The sequence below is a fragment of the Falco rusticolus genome, chromosome 15 (genome assembly GCF_015220075.1).
Source record: "Falco rusticolus isolate bFalRus1 chromosome 15, bFalRus1.pri, whole genome shotgun sequence".
Lineage (NCBI taxonomy): Eukaryota > Metazoa > Chordata > Aves > Falconiformes > Falconidae > Falco > Falco rusticolus.
In genome coordinates this window covers 13,733,609-13,749,837 of record NC_051201.1, presented here as the reverse complement: position 1 = coordinate 13,749,837, position 16,229 = coordinate 13,733,609, and the positions used below count along the sequence as shown (strand labels likewise).

The window sequence follows — 16,229 nt, the reverse complement described above, 5'->3', positions numbered from 1 at the left end:
GGACGGGAGCGGCCGCGCCGTGAGGCAGGAGGCGCCCAGCGGAGCCCGCCCGCACCGCGCTCCCGCCCTGCCCCTGCGCCCTGCTAGCGCCGCCGGGCGCCCGCCCGCCCTCACCCCCCTCGCCGCCGGGAAGGGCCGGGGCGGCCGGCGAGTGCTCGGGCGGGGGCCGGCGGGCACCCGTGCCGCCTCCCGGGGTGCCTGGCCGCGGGGCGGGGGGAGCCGGCGGGCCGGCCCGGGGCTGCGGCCGCCCTTTCCGCGCCGTGCGCCCGCGCCTCCGCCGCCCTTTGTGGGGGCTGGGGCCCGGGCCTGCTCGGCCGCTCCCCGCACGGCGCCGCGCTCGGCTCGGCCCGGCCCAGGCGGGCACCATGCGCCGGGAGAGGTGAGTCCGCCCGCCCCGCCGTGCGCCGGGCCCTGCAGGCCGAGGTCTCCGCCGGGCGCCCCCGCGGAGGCTCCGCGCCGGCCGGGCTCCCCCAGCTTCCCCTCTCTTGGCAGCGACTGCGCGGAGGAGAAGGCGCCCGCCAGGGGGGACGGGGGCGCGGAGGGCGCCATGCGGACCCGCAAGAGGAAAGCTGATGTGGCCACGGTGAGTGCGGGCCCGGCCCTGCCGCCCCACCCGGGTGCCCGCCCCGGCCTGCGGGCCCTCGCCTGCTTTTGTGGGGGGCTGGGGGCCATGTGGCAGGCGGGCCGCAGTGGGGCTTCGCTCCCGGGGGACCCCGGCCCCTCGCCCTGCAGTCTGTGCTCCTGGAATTATCTGCTGCTTTCTGTAGTTCTTGCAGGATCCTGATGAAGAGGTCGCCAAAATGGAGATGACCAGGAAAAAGCAGTATGAAACCCAGGTAACGGATCTGGCTTTAGCGTGTCCTCCTGCAATCTCACTTCACCCTGTCGCTTGTGCAGTACCTTGTTACTGCGAGCGTGGTGCGGCATGCACCGCTGCCATGTGCGGTGTAGCAATGGGCGAGGGGGACTATCGGCCCTGGGTGGTGAGGCGTGCCAGACACGTCCGTTCATACAGGTTGCTGTGGAGTCTTTGCAAGAGATGAGGCCTGTGTTGGTCTAAAACATTACATTAATACTTAAGGCTCTTCGGCTGTCCTGGGATTGCAGGGGGGCACCTTACAAAAGCCTTAATATCTGTTCAGGCCTGCACAGTGGGACTCTGCATTGACCTCTCTAGAGAGTTGCAAGAGCACTGTCACGTGCTTACGTGCCGTACCTTGCAGGCCGAAGCACAAAACACTTGAGCGTGTGAGCAGGATGGTCTCGAGTTGGCTCTCTTTGCAGCCGTATCTCTACTTGTATGTCACCTGGCAAAAAGGAAGGATCCCACTTTCCTTCCATCGTCGGCTCCGTTCCCATTGGCACGGGCCATTATCGCACTAACAGTAAGGAGTTTCTGATTGGAACTTTGAAGTTTATACTAGATGTTAATGGGGTAGCGAAATAGGCTTAATTTCTCCGCAGAGCAAAGGGATAGTTTCTGTAAAGTTACCTGTGGAAATCAGGCCTACGGTGGAGGTTGATGGTGACCGTTGCCAGTTGTCTGTGAGACGTTTATCTGAGTTATGAAGTGAAAAGTAGCTTTAGTTGTGTCTTCTAGCTCCCTTGGTTCCCGTTCTGTAATCTTCAAAACTAAGATGTTGGTATCTATGTTGGCTGCTACATTGATGCATGGTATTGGAAGCGTGATGCTTTTGTACACTGAGGTGCCCACTCTAAATAAAGCAGAGTAGCCTGTTTTTTGAAATAGGTTTATTCCCCTTTCTTTCTGCATGCATGCACACATGCTCGCTCAGTCACTGTCACTAGGACTTCAGCCCATTAATGCACAGGCAGGGTGATACTTAAGCTGCAAAAGTCATGATCAGGGAGTACAGACCATACTCATTTGGTACGCAAGGCTATGCATAATGTGGCACATCTAACCAGAAGTGGCAGCTGGAAGTTCTAAGACTAAAGTGCTACCATAACAGATGGGCATCATTGTTTGGAATGGCCTCTGCTTGTTGCAACTGCGTATACTAGTTATCAGTCAACATATTAAGCAGGGCTCAAATGGTGAGCATTTAATGAGGGGATCTCTCCTTCCCTTCTGTCTTTCTTTTGTGCAGTATATTAAACTAATTTCTCACTTCTGACAAGGAAGAGCTGCCTGTCCTTCACCAGTGCTTTCTCCTTCACCAAAAGATTCATTCTCTTTGAGCTGAGCGAGGGCTTCTTATGCATGTTTGTTGCATAATAATAGGGTATTGTTAAAAAACCCTCAACAGGGACTCAATTTGACCTCCTTCCAGAAAGGCACTGGAAAGAAACTTGAAATATATTTTGTGTACGTTGACCTTCAACTTTGAAAGTAAAGACAATCCCATTTTGTGTTCTTGTTTGTGCTCCTGGCCTGATAGCCATTCAGTGTTACTTCAGGAATGATACATAAGTTAAGATTTAGGTAACTTGGGCAGTAGGCATCCGAAATACGTGCTTGGGAATCTTTCCGTTTAAGCTTAGGATACTGGTAGGATTTGGCTCTTTGATTCTGTGAGCCATAATTAAAATGGGTACCTGTGTATCCCTCCCTACATAGGGAAGGGTTTTTGTTGTGACAAAGTAGCCAGATTGTTACAGATCTGGTTAAAAAAGCTAACATTTGGCTGCACAGCAGCAGCTCTTCAGTCTATGGTGTGACACAAGCTATTCTCTGATATAAATTGCCATGGGCCACTAATGAGATTATGTTTACGGTTCCAGCAGCAGTATAGCAGGCTTGTATGATAGCCAGTGAGATAGTTATTCTGTTGAGGCACAACAATTCTAAAATGCAAGTAGCTATAAATCCACTGCAGCCTATACCACATGACTTCTACATTAAATAAATTGTTTACTGACACTAGTTTATACACAAGGCAAAATATAGTCTCATCCCACTTTACGGCATCTTCATAGTCAATTCATTAGTTTGCTTCTGTTGAACATAAGGCCTGAGTTCTTAATTAGGATGCCATTACCTTTTATGTGATGAAAGGGTGGCTATATCATCAGGTTTGTGACAGCAGAATATTGCATAAATTCTGTGTTTGATTTCAGAGAACTGGCACTGCTGTAATTCTGCTAGCAATTCTCATATTAATTCTGGTGGCTTTCTGTGGACAGATACAGTTCTGAGGCTCCCTGTCAAACAAAATTCATTTAACTGGAGTCATCCGTGCAACCGTGATAGAAATTACATGTCTATGTCCATCTAGAGTGGAGAATTGAACCTAGAAGTTAGTTTCTTTAGATGAAACTAGTGTTTTCAGGTGAAAAGAAGACTGAGTAAACTCAGGAAAGAGTTTTGATCAATTTCTCACTAGACATTTTTCTCGGATTTGGTCTTACTGTTGTCAAAAATCTTTGCCTAACTGGTTTGAAAATATCCTCAAAAAGGTTTCATTGACCAGTCTAGGGTTATCTTTGGAAGATCCAATTTAAAAAAAAAAAAAAAGAACCTCCCCCAGTAACAGCTTACAAGTCTTTGGACAAACAGGTAAAGGATGTAAACTATATGCAGGTTGAGAGCTTGACTTGGCCCTAATCTGGGGCAGGACAATATTCAGCCTCTTCAGAAAATTAGAAGTAGTAGAAGCTACGACGCTATGCAGAAAGAATTGGAACAACTTAATAACATGAGTTGCTCTTCCCTCTCCTATCTTATTAATTCTGGAATCCCTATCTAATGGCAAAAAAAATCCCCTATACTTCAAACTAATGCTTCCTGTATGTGAAAAATGCCTAGAATTATTAATCTTACTATTTCTGATGGACACACTGAGGCTGCAGTCCAGTAGCTGGTACAGATGTGTGTCTGTTACAGGGCACTGCTTTTCAGGATGAGGCACAGGCCTGTCCCACCCCTGTTCCTCTACCTTTGATATCCATGCTGAACATCCGCTGGCCTTGTTGTTTGAATGCAGTTCTAGGTCACTTTTTTCCTCTGCTGCCCTCCTTGCCCTGGGTCTGTGGAAGCCTGACCTGGTGTCTTTCAGCTCACATCATGATGCATGAGTGCGTTGGCAGCTTATGTTCTTAGGTGTGGATGCTTCACTGAAGGCTCTGCGCGGCCAGTAACACCAGTGGTCACTACCTTTTCCAGTTTGTCTGGCCTGTATGCCTGTGAAGGATGTTCAATAGATCCATTTAAATGAACGTTTGATATATCAGTGAATGACTGTGCTGCAGAAGTCTAAGGCATGGGAGCATCTGAGCTTTTAAAAAAAAACCCACCTCTGAACTCCTGGGTTTCTTTGGAGCTGCATGGGCTTGACTGCTGTGACTGACTCCAGTCACCTACCTTCTGTCCTTCTTTCTCCTAACAAGCCTTCTAGTGTCCTGAGTTCAGTTTCTCCAGTCTGTATCTAGCTCTCTGGTCTAAGAGAGAGATCTGTATCTCTGACCACCTGTCCCTATTCCTTCCTGTATCTGGGGTATTAGCAGCGGGTGTCACCAGGCTCTCTTGCTGGGCTCTATATAGATTTCAAGAGGTAGTTTTCCCCACTGATTTCTGGCTTGCAATCTACTTCAGCTCCTATTTGCTTCAGAAGCCCAGGACTGTAGGATTTCCTCCATTAGGCTGCACAGATTCTCTGTAACATCTGTCGCTTTTTGGCAGCTCCCTGCTTTTGGGTTAGCTCTGCGCAAGCCCAAAGGAAGCTCTTCATGGTTTCCTCACACCCTCCCCACCTTAAACTGTTTCTTCTTTCAGCGGTGGCTCCTGTTTCCTTACTGTTACAGTGTAATGTAATGCAGTTTCTTAATCTTGTTTCTCAGTTTTGGTTGAATGTCTTGCTAAATCTGCTTTAAAGACTCAAGGGTCTGGTTAATATGCTCATACCCTCAACCAAAATCCGTGCCAGAGCTATGGTGTTCCCTTACCTATGCTAATTCAGACTCCTGTCTCCCTTCCCGATAGCCTCTTTCGTTTGAGGGCTTTGCGCATTTGTTTCCTTCTTGTTTCTAACTAAGCTGTATGTTTTCCTGTTGCTTGCATCTTTTCCCCAGTTGTCTTGGTGAACAACATTATCTAGTAAAAAACTGTGTTTTCACTTCTCAAAACACCTAAGAGGGTCTTAACTTTTGATTGATATTTCCTTACAGAACATTGCAGGTGGTGAAATCTCTTAAATCAATAGTAATTGTTGCTGCCGCGTAGTATGTGGGGTATCTACTTTGAGAGCTCTGTGGAGCAGATCCCTTGTCCTTCAGAAGCTGCTGGTGTAATAGGCACCTTTAAATACATATTACATATAACCTTACTGCTTTTCTGTTGGTTTGCTGATTAACTGATAAGACAGCACTTCTCCAAAGGCTGTCGGCAGCTGGGCTTGCTGTGCTGTTTGCAAGACAAAGTATGACTAAAGTCTAGTTTTGAGGGTGGGCAAAAATTAACTTGGAGCAAGGCTGATGTGGCCCTTTCATTCAAGCTTTCAGTTTAAGGAATCTTAATTTTTAAGATAAAGATACTATTCAATCTTTTTGCCTTCCCCCACCCAAATTAAATTGTGGCATGGCTGGATATGTTAGCTCTGCTAGATTTGCACGTACAACTCCAAGAAGAAAAAATACCCACCAATGTGTCAGTACCTCAAAGTACAAAGCAGTCTTAGCCGTGAGGCAACTGTGAAATGTGCTTTTTGTTTCACCAAGTCAGTGGTTTCTGTTTCTGAAGGTGGTGCTTGGAGGCAGCCATTTTGCTGGAAAGTGATGTCATTTGTAGCAAGGACAGGGCAAAAATCAGATGTGGAAGCTTATTTGCAAGAGGCAAAATTTCATGTAGAGCATTTTACTTGTTAGCACCTAATGATGCTTCTGATTATTTTTTCTTAAGCACATTAGGGATCTTGTTAGGGAGTTCAGCCCTTTTAGCGGTGCAGAACAGGTCATTTTGCAGCGAGATGACTTGACTTCACTGTTAGGCAGAAATGCCAATTTTTAATTTGTTTAGGCATGATTACATGGGGCTGGTTTGTATTCTACCACAAAATAAAACCGTAGTATTTTCCTGGGGAGCTGTGTGAAATGTACACCAAGATACTGTTTAACGGAATTAGGGAGGAGAAAAGTAAACCTAAACTTTGGTCCAATAAAAGTAAAAGAATACAACAGGTGAAGCATCAGATGTCTGATGTTTGCACACCTTGACAAAATTCTGTATATGAAATGGTCAACTTTATAGTTTAGTGGCAATTGCTTAACATGCACTTGCTTTATTCTGAAAATAATTGGATTATAAGTGCTTTGTATTTTCATTTTAGCACTGCTAGATGGATGAGTAAGAAAACCTCTTTCAACTACTATCTTGCCATGTTCATGGTCAGGGGTGCTTTGCATGGAACCGTGACTTCAAGTGTTCCATCTACACATTCCTTACCCGAAATCCTGATACTGTATTTGGGCTTTAAAGTTCTGTCTGATTATTCTGTACCTGAAGACAAGCATATCTTGGTAAAACCAAAATGCAACGTGACAATAGGAGACCCTGACTTGGATATTCTTACATGAAACAGTTGTGTTCCTTCAAAAGGAGAACAGGGTAAATGTTCTTTGGCTTTAGCTGCAAACTTTGTCTACTGGGAAAATAAATAAGCAACACCCTTCTACTAAGCACTAGGGGCCATACCTCAACTGCTGTGTCCAGTTCTGGGTTTCACAGTACAAGAGACACTTGAAAAGACTGGAAAGAGTCCATCAAAGGTCCACTAAGATGGTTAAGGGGCCAGAGCATCTCTCCTATAAGCAGGGACTGTTTAGCCTGGAGAAAAGAAAGCTTGAGGAGATTGTGTCAATTTTGTAGAAATATCTGGAGGGAGGATGTGAAGAAAACGGAGCCAGGCTCTTTTCAGTGATGGGACAAGATGCAATGGGCACAAACTGAAGCATAGGAGGGTCCATCTCAACATTAGGAAATGCTTTTTTAGTGTGAGGGTGACCAAGCAGTGACACATGTTGCCCAGTGAGGTTGTGGAGTCTCCATTCTTAAAGATACTGAAAAGCAATCTGGACACGGTCCTGGGCAACTGGTTCCAGGTGGCCCTGCTTAAGCAGGGGGCTTAGACAAAACAACCTGCAGAGGTCCCTTCCCATCTCAATGATTCTGTGATGCTGTGCAGTTGAAAGAGGTAATAATGAGTTTTTTCATAGTTTCTTGCCAATGTCTTGTCTTCTATTTACAGCTAAAATGATTATTTAGAAAGGTGCAATGTAAAATCTTGTATTTCATTTAATAGCCATCCTGGAATAATGTTCACAAAAATGCCCATATGCTGATTCCTACGCCAGATAAAGATGATGATCCAGTTGGTGTTGATTACTCTCACTTCATACATCTAAGTATTGTGCCAACTAGAGCTTCACCACTACCAGTTCTAGGGTAAGTGTGCCTTTTTGCCTCTGCTTGTCTGCCTTCCTTTGGTCTTATGATTTGAGACTAAGCATATTGATCTGTCTTAGCTGGGCAAACAGAGAAGACGTGTGGAAAAACATGATAAACAAAGAAGAGACATACGTGAGGGATAAACTTTATATGCAAAAGCACCCTCTCCTGCAACCTAAAATGAGAACAATCCTTCTAGACTGGCTGATGGAGGTAAGCTTCGCTGTGCTTGTGGGTATTACAAGTGTGCTTTTGTTGAGGTGTACTAATAACTGTCATGAGTACACTTCATGATCTTTGCGTGGCCCATATAGCACTAAACACTCATCTTCATCTTAAAAAGTTTTGTCAATGAATGGCACCAAACTTAAAAAAAACTATAATGGATTGAGTTGATGGTGTACAAACTGACGATATATTCTGTTATTCATTTAGATTGATAGTGGATAATAACCAGTTTGTCTCTAAAGCTCCATGGGGTAAGCTTTTTAAGGTCACATTGCAGACAAAAGCTGCAGAAATGATTATGAAAGTCACTGAAGGAAGGTGTGGTGGCTTAGAGATCAGATGCATCTCAAAACTTCTCTCTCTGTAATTGGCATGTAGAATGTACTACAAGCTGTCATCTTGTATGTGAGGTTTTTTTGCTCTTTGGATGACTTGGTGGCATAGTCTCTGTTCTTAATTTTAAAGTATTTGTGAGAATTTTGTATTTTAAGGTGTTGGAATAATGCATCTTTGCAAAAATGAGGAACTGATGTTCTGACATTGTTAGAACATGTGCTTGCATTTCCTAAAAGTTTCCTAAAAGGGTTTTTACTCTGATCTCTTTTTTTTTTTTTTTTTTTTTGCGGGGGGGGGGGGTATTGTTACTATAGTGGCAGTCATCTTGTGTCAAAGGAAACTGTTTAATTCATGCTCTTAGTTAACATGTTACTTTCACAATAGCAGTGAAGCAGAAAGCCAATATGAATTTTATGTCTGGCTCTTTTTATTTTTTTGCATACATCTGTAGCATCTGGTTTTGACTCTATAACATTGTTCTTGACCTTTGTAATCTCTGATGTCTCTCCAGGTTTGCGAAGTCTACAAGCTTCATAGAGAAACTTTTTATTTAGCACAAGATTTCTTTGATCGGTTTATGGCAACACAACAGAATGTTGTAAAAACACTATTGCAGCTTATTGGTATCTCTTCTTTATTCATAGCAGCAAAGCTTGAGGTAAGTATCTCTAGCTTTACTTAAACATAAAAATGTGAATGGATAGGCAGCACACTTACTGTACACTAGATGCATTTTGGTAAGCTTTATGGAGTTTGCTATGACTTTTCAGCTGGGAGACAGAAAAAAAGATCCTTTTTTCTCTTCAAAATTCCTCCTTTTTCTGTTTTTGGGTGGGTTTTTTTAGAAGTGGCTAAAATTAAGACTAGCTAACATCACAGTGTATACCTTTAATTTTAAAAAGATAAGTGGTTTTGGTGCTAGAATAAATCTAAACTTTGTAATTGCAGTTGCCAAATGAGTGTTTCACTGGCTGTTTTACACAGAGACCACTTGTTGCAATTCTGTTGTCAGTGGAGTCCCTACTGGATGATAGTCTGAGCTATTCTTTATTTACTGGAACAAATTGAACTATTAAAGTACATAGTGCTTTTTAAGTTCTTACTGTTTGAGGGCTATTATTCTTCAATCTGTTCTTCTCAAGCAAGGGATAAAAGGCCTTTTCTTTAGGATGTATAAAAAAATCTTGATGTCAAATTATGGTACCATCTTAGTGCTGCTGTAGTCAAACATAATGCATGTTGTACTGATCTATCAAAAGTGAAAGGCGAAGGCTATGAGCAGGAAGATTGAACAAGAAACTTGTGTATATTAAAGGCAGAGGATAACACCATGAGTTAGGATAGGGGGGGTTGGTTCTTTTTCTTTTCCCTTCTATTTTGAAATGCTGAGGTAGTGGTGAGTTGTAGTTTGTTTTGGTTTTTTAAGCCTGTGAGACTAGTTACAACCTCTTCCACAAATTAAATATTCGATCTTGTATCTTTCAGGAAATTTACCCACCAAAGTTGCACCAGTTTGCCTATGTTACAGATGGAGCTTGTACAGAAGATGAAATCCTCAGTATGGAATTGATCATTATGAAGGTAATATTTCAAAGTGGACTCGGTTCTACTTCAGTTTTTAAAAACATACAGCATAATCGGACTAAAAGCAGAGAGCCTCAGTTAATCTTACGTGCTGCTCAGAGGCACAATTTCTCTTTCTAATTAGAAAACAGCGTTCTCTAGGTAACAAGTGAATTAAAGCATCCACCACAAAGCATTACAAAATGAATTGTTCCCCCACCTTATCAGCAGGAAGAGGTATAGGATTAGATTTGCTTGTTTCAAGGATGCCTTGACCAACTGGAATTCCAGCTTCTGACTCTGAGTAACTAAAGTTGCATCGTTTAAGTTAAGAACTTTTTATTAATACTGAAGTCTCATGCATGTCTACTCTTGCAGGCTCTTAATTGGAACTTAAATCCACTGACTGTTATATCGTGGCTGAACATTTACATGCAAGTTGCATATTTAAATGAGCTTTATGAGGTATTGCTGCCACAATATCCACAGCAAATATTTGTACAAATAGCAGAGGTAAGACTGTTTTCTCTCCTCAAATGCTGTTTCACCTGGAAAAAAGTATTCTTGTGACGGAAACGTCTGTTGTCTTGTAGCTCTTGGATCTCTGTGTGCTGGATATTGGCTGCTTGGAATATACATATGGAGTACTTGCAGCTTCTGCTTTGTATCACTTCTCCTCATCTGAGTTGATGCAGAAAGTTTCAGGTATTGGCATTTATAAACTAAGTTTAATGTGTTTACAAATGTTAAGTCTTCATTCAGGCAGATAAGCATATGTCTTGTCTTGCAGGTTATGAATGGTGTGAGATAGAGGAATGTGTAAAATGGATGGTTCCATTTGCAATGGCTATAAGGGAAGTAGGAAGCTCCAAACTCAAACACTTTAGAGGTATAGCTCCTGAAGACTTGCACAATATACAGACGCACATAAACAGCTTGGATTTGCTGGTACGTATGTGCGTAATGAAGACACGTCTGTCTGTAAAATCTCTGAAGTCTTGTTTCTTTGGTTAGAACATGCAGTAAACTTAAGCGAAGCATTATCAGAGTGCGACTGAGTATATTCAGATGATAAAAGGTGTAAAGTTCTTGGGACAGCCTTGTCTTGGGCCTGACTTGTTCAGTATTTAGTTTGAGGTGATTGTGACTTAAGCCTCTCATCTCAAACAGCAAATAATTACTCAAGAAATCAGAAGCATCTCTCTACCCTTTGGGATACTTCAAATACCTTTTGTTAGACCTCTCTGTATAGGAAATACAGGTAATACAACCTTGTCTGGTAAAAAAGAAAGTGAAGACTGATCACTTGAGTGATCTTATGGGACTGTTATGTTACAGTGGGAGTTGACAAGAAGTTGAGCAAGAGTGTTTTTTAGCATGAGAAACATGCAAAGGATCAAAATCTTGTCCAACAAATTGTAGTTCATCTAAGCTATCGGGGGTGGGTGGGTGTGTTTTATTTATTTAGGTGGTTTAATTGCAGTAGAAGTTACAGCTCTTCCTCTTCAGTTGCTTCTGAGTTTTGCTTACTTGAGGATACAAGTACCATAATGCTGATCATCAGATCCCAAAAGTTAATACTGATCTCTTGGAGTTCACTAACTATTGTGTACTGCATGATTTATCAGTTACTGCTGGGGAGTTGGATACAGAGATGTATTTCTATATCGGCAATCTATCAAGTTATAGAACACTGAATTACGTTGATCTGTTGCATAGATGTACCAAAGTAAAGAGATTATTTTTTCTTCTCCTTTTCCTATGCTTTCAGGACAAAGCTCAAGCAAAACAAGCCATGTTGGCTGAGCAAAATAGGACTTCACCTTTCCCAACTGGTGTCCTTACACCACCACAGAGTAGTAAGAAACAGTCTTCTGGACTGAAGCCAATATAACTTTAGAAACTGTTGACAGACAGTTTTGCTGAAGTGCCTGTTCTGCTGGTTCTAACTCCTGCTCCATTATGGAAATGCTGCCAGTGAAGTTCATAAGCTTTTATGGAATCTGAAAAGGAAACCTTACTTTTTTCGTGACAGAAGAATTTTTCTATTTGAAATATTTTTATTGAACATTAAAGTATTTTTAAAGAAATGGATCAAGTACACCAGCCACTTAAAAGAACACCGAAGAGTGCTCCAAATGCTGCTATGGAGGGTGATGCTTGATGTGATCAACTGTTCAGAAAAAGGGCTTGAAGTTTAGGTTAGTTACTGTGCCTATTTGTCCTTTGGATAATCTGCAGTCATACTGTCCGCTGTTGACAAATGGGTAAAGTGTGCTGTGGAAGACAACATTTCAAAGCCTCTTTTTCAAATGGTTGGCTTACAACTTGATGCCTTTTTAAAACCTCTTTATTGTAAATGCTGCTATGTCTCTGTGTATCCATTTTTAATAAAAATGCTGTCTAAGACAGCTGGTTTTATGTATATTCCTATTTTTCTTTTAATTATGGTCAGCTAAGGTTTTTCAGCCTGTGACCACTAGCAGTGTGGGAGTTGGGGATGAATTATGTAGTAACTATTGCTTTATTTATTTACCACTACTGGCTTATGGATTGGAACTTTCTTTTTGGATACCAAGATGAAATTGTCATGTTGGGCTACGTGGATTTCCTTAGGCAGATGCAGCTGGCTAGGGAAGAGATAATAAACATGGCAAGTACATGGGGAATCCCTCCACAACACATTTCCTAATGATCAGCGTATTGGGAAATTCTTGAGTGAGTCTGATTGTCAGGCTTAATAGCAAGAAGTGATCAGTAGGGAAACCCTGCCTTTTCATCAAAACATCATCATTTAAACATTGGGATTCTGGCATAGTAATTTGACAATTAATCATCTGTGCAAAATTGAACTCTGGAGTGGTGTGTGCCTTTACAGGAGTTGTCCTTGACCTTTGCAAAGTCTGAGAACTTGTGAAGTCATAGTAAGGAGTTTTCTGGAAAGTCATGGTTCTGGGGAAAGGGGGAACAGAAATAAATGTAAAAAATGGTTGCTTGTTTTTCTTATGATGTTCACTTTGAAGGACTGTTCAACAACACTGAAAACTTTTCTGAGACTACGAGGATTCATCGTGTCCTCCTGCAGATAACTTAAATGCTACAACACTTATTTCAGGAAGCTCCTACTCTGCTGTTGGTAAATTTTTCTAAACAGTGAAGCTTTTCCCAGCAAGGCAGTGTGTTTGTGTTTTGGATTTTTTTTAAGTTATTCTCCCTTTTGCTTTTCCCTGACCCAGTATTCTGATAAATGTTAAAAGCTTTAATGTAATAAAAACAGCTATGGTAACTAATGGTAAGCAAATTATTTGGTGCTTCTGGCTTTTTTTTTTTTCTTCCCTTGTAGTGGATGGTTATGAGTTTTGTGCTAACAAAATAAGTATAAATGTTAGCTGAACAAGTTTGCTGGTGCCAGTTCAGAGAGGTTTTAATCTGAGAACTGCATGTCCTAGACAAAGGAATGTTATATTTGCATCTTACTGAAAAGGTTTGTAACATTGGAGGAATTGTCAAGGCACACTTTAGTACTTTGTCCTTAAATTTAAAACACAAAACAGGAGCGGGGGACACAGAACAGTAACCTTCCTGGAAGATAATCTCTAGGCTCAATTCCTAAATTGCCAGCCAAGCTTCAGTACTACTCCTTTTGCTGTTACTTTTCAGTATTTAAGTATGTGTTTCATCTGTTTCCAAAAAAAAAAAGCAACCCTGAAATTGTAGCTGGCCTCTTATAAACAAGGATTACATTTTCTTTATGACTCTTAACTGTTCAAGAAAATGTTCTGTAATTCTAGATATGAAGAATTCTAACTTTCAGTTTAAGCTAAATATGACATTATAGTTAATGCTTATTTGAGAGTGGATGCAGGTGTTCCATGTGTTCTTTGGGCTGTGTGGGAAACCTGTATCTGAAAAAGATAGAGATATATATATATCTGTGAATGAAACTGTTCAGATAGCAGGCCTCTTTCTAAATTGGATCTCTGTTTCAGATGGTAATCCTGCTAATTTTATAACTCCCTGCCCCCAGAAGTTTAACCTTGATTTCGATGGGAAGCAGTCTGTTCAGAGCACGGAGATGGCGGCTTGGCAGCTTTGCAGGTAGGAACGCAATCATGTGCCAGAGGTGCGGTACTTTCCAGCAGGGGTGATTTTAAAAGCTATTTTCTTACTTTCTCATTTTTCTCTCATGCTTCAAGCATCTTTGTTTCTGGTTGTCTTGTGACATGTGGATGCTTCTGTCTCAGTGTGCTGTCTTTCTAGGGTAGCTTGAAAAAATTACGCACTGATTGCCACAGGTTGAAAACCATTTTAGGGAGGAATGGTGCAGCTGATTTTAAGGAAGATAGTTGTCCTTATTGGAAAAAATAATTAAAAACCAAAACAAAACCAAGAGAGAATTGCCTCCGTATTTCTTTGCCTGAGGATGCCATTCTAAATTCTCTCTGGTCCTGGACCGACCTGGAGGCAGATTGATGGCAGGTGGGGAGAAGCAAGTGGGCAGTTCTGCCTGGCTAGGGAAGAGATAAAGGTGTCATGTGTTTACAAGGGGGCTGAAGGTGTAATACCAAATTTGAGTTCCCGCAAGCTGCTTCTGATTCTAAGCAGGTTACCTGCGAGGTGGGAAGGGCAGCCCCAGAGCAATGGGTGAGGCCGCTGTCCTCGGCACGGGAGCGTGGGGACCCCCAGAAAGCAGTTTAGCTTAGCTGGGCATTGCTGCATGCTCCTCAACTGGGAACTCTCTCCCTTTAATAGCTACAGACCAGCATAAAGCGTGCTGCAAGGTAAATTGAACTCTGTGGTAACCCAGGTGGCATATGATTATCTTCCTCCTCCCAAAAAGTTTGTCATAACCATGTATCGACACCTCACCTTGGTCTGAAAGCTGGGGGCATCAGAGAAAATCTGAACACGACAAATCCAGTGCTGGTTTTGTATTCCAGCTGCTCTAAGGTTGGATGTTGGCAGCGGCTGTGGCTGGGTTGGAGGGAGCTGGGGCCTGGGGGTGGGCTTGGCGAGGTGGAGCGCCGGGGAGCAGAAAGGGTGAGGATGCGGAGGTCCGCACTGGGTCTGCCAGATGCTGAGCTGCTGAGAATGCTGTCGTCATCTCACAGCAGCTCGTAGAACCAGCTCTGCGTAGCTCGTCTCCTGTAAAGCAGCGGGATGGTCTGCCTGGGGCTGTCTCAGTTTCTCGGTCTCAGGTCAGCATCTTCTCTTGGTTCTCAGGAATTACAGCATGAGGGGTTTTATTACATCCCTGCTTGCGTGGGGCAGAGGTAAGCAGCCGGCATGAGTTCCATGGAGTGCTTGTGCAGGTACACAGCCGGGCACCCCACGGGAGCTGCAGGCCCTGCGAGCTCTCCTGGCCTGGCTCACGTTTCTCTCGATGCTGGGTGCCGTTCCCTTTGCCTACAGCACAGCTGGCTGGTCTCGCAGCAGCCTGAATTCGGGCGGCCGGGTAAAATGTGCTGCCTCTGACTGGGCTGGGTGCGGAGCTGGGTGCAAGCGTAGGAGCCTTACCGCAGCATCGCCTCGGGGGAGGCACTGGGGCACCTGAACTTCAGCTTGGGAGCGGCCGAAGGCCACGGCTGGCTTTCCCCCAGGCTTTCGTGGGAGTAACATCCACTCAGGGTACTGCGAGGTTGGGTAAAATCCATTAGGAAACTGTCAGGGGGCCCACGTACGGTGCAGTGGGGCAGCTGGCAACTGCACGGGTTGGCATTGGACGGACCCGCTTCTGCTTCACCTTGTTTGTTGGCATCAATCATCTGTTTTGGGAACATGCTTTCGCCGGGTATTTAACAACATGCATTTAAGGCGTTAGGTTACTCATACCCTCATCTTCCGAACCTTGCCCTCCCCTCAAAAAAAAGGGAGACGCCAGCATATACTGTGAAATAACACGGGTTAATTGTCTATCCTTGAATTTGCTGGGGATGAGGCACTGCGGCTCCTCGCTGGCGAGGCTGAGGTCAGCTTGACCTGGGCTCTTGTAAACTCTCTATAGAGATCTGCTGGGGCTGGGCACGTTACTCGGGCACGCAGCTGGGGCGTGTGGCACCGCCGGTGGGAAGCAGCTTGGCTCTCCTTCCTCTCCTGCTCCTGCTGCCCTCGCCCCGGCCGGCAGCGCCCGTGCCGTGGGGTGCAGACCCACCGAGGGGGGTGGGCAGTCAAGGTGGAGTCACCGAGACATCTGGAGGTCTTGTTTCATTTTTTTAACTATATGAAACCTTACTTTTGCAAGGCAGGAGGTGATGACTATATACAAATGCAAGAAGACCTTAATGTCCGCTTCTTGCCGTTATAGCATTCGATTTCTAGCTAATTTGTGAAACTTCTGTGCTTTGAAGTTAAGGCTCTGGCGAAGCAGTAACTTGGCTTGAGTGGTTGAACAGTATTTTGGAGATGGGCTCTTTCAGCCACGCTACCTGCAAACAAGTCACGTTATGTCTTACCTTTGAAGTACAAAACCCGTTTCTCACAAGTTTTGAGTAAACTGAAGCAACTTATACTTAATCAAACATTTAATTAAGACTGCAGAATATTGCGATACTACATAATCTGTCTCCTTTTGGTCTCTTGAAATAATCGGCTCATGCCAAGCACAAAAGGATAAGTTTGTGTATGAAGCTTTTAATTTCTGTTTATGGTGAATTTGAGATTATAAAAAGGAGTAAAGTATTCTTTGTAGACTGAATAAAAC

The 16,229-nt window shown here is 43.7% G+C and overlaps 1 protein-coding gene across 1 annotated transcript; it reads left to right on the top strand.

Moving 5' to 3' along the window:
- The first annotated feature begins 189 nt into the window (after positions 1 to 189).
- CCNE1 (cyclin E1) lies at positions 190 to 12,830 on the top strand. The gene is made up of 11 exons (XM_037409372.1): positions 190 to 379; positions 493 to 583; positions 768 to 836; positions 7,257 to 7,399; positions 7,480 to 7,615; positions 8,478 to 8,624; positions 9,452 to 9,547; positions 9,908 to 10,042; positions 10,123 to 10,234; positions 10,320 to 10,477; positions 11,301 to 12,830. Exons 1-11 carry the CDS (start codon positions 366 to 368, stop codon positions 11,421 to 11,423), a joined length of 1,224 nt encoding a protein of 407 aa, XP_037265269.1. The 5' UTR covers positions 190 to 365; the 3' UTR covers positions 11,424 to 12,830.
- Positions 12,831 to 16,229: the final 3,399 nt, after the last annotated feature.

What these genes read in the sequence shown, in the direction of transcription:
- CCNE1 (XM_037409372.1), top strand. An exon ending in GGAAAGCTGATGTGGCCACG is followed by an intron (nt 584 to 767) that starts GTGAGTGCGGGC and finishes TGCTTTCTGTAG; the next exon opens with TTCTTGCAGGATCCTGATGA. An exon ending in TGGAATTGATCATTATGAAG is followed by an intron (nt 9,548 to 9,907) that starts GTAATATTTCAA and finishes CTACTCTTGCAG; the next exon opens with GCTCTTAATTGGAACTTAAA.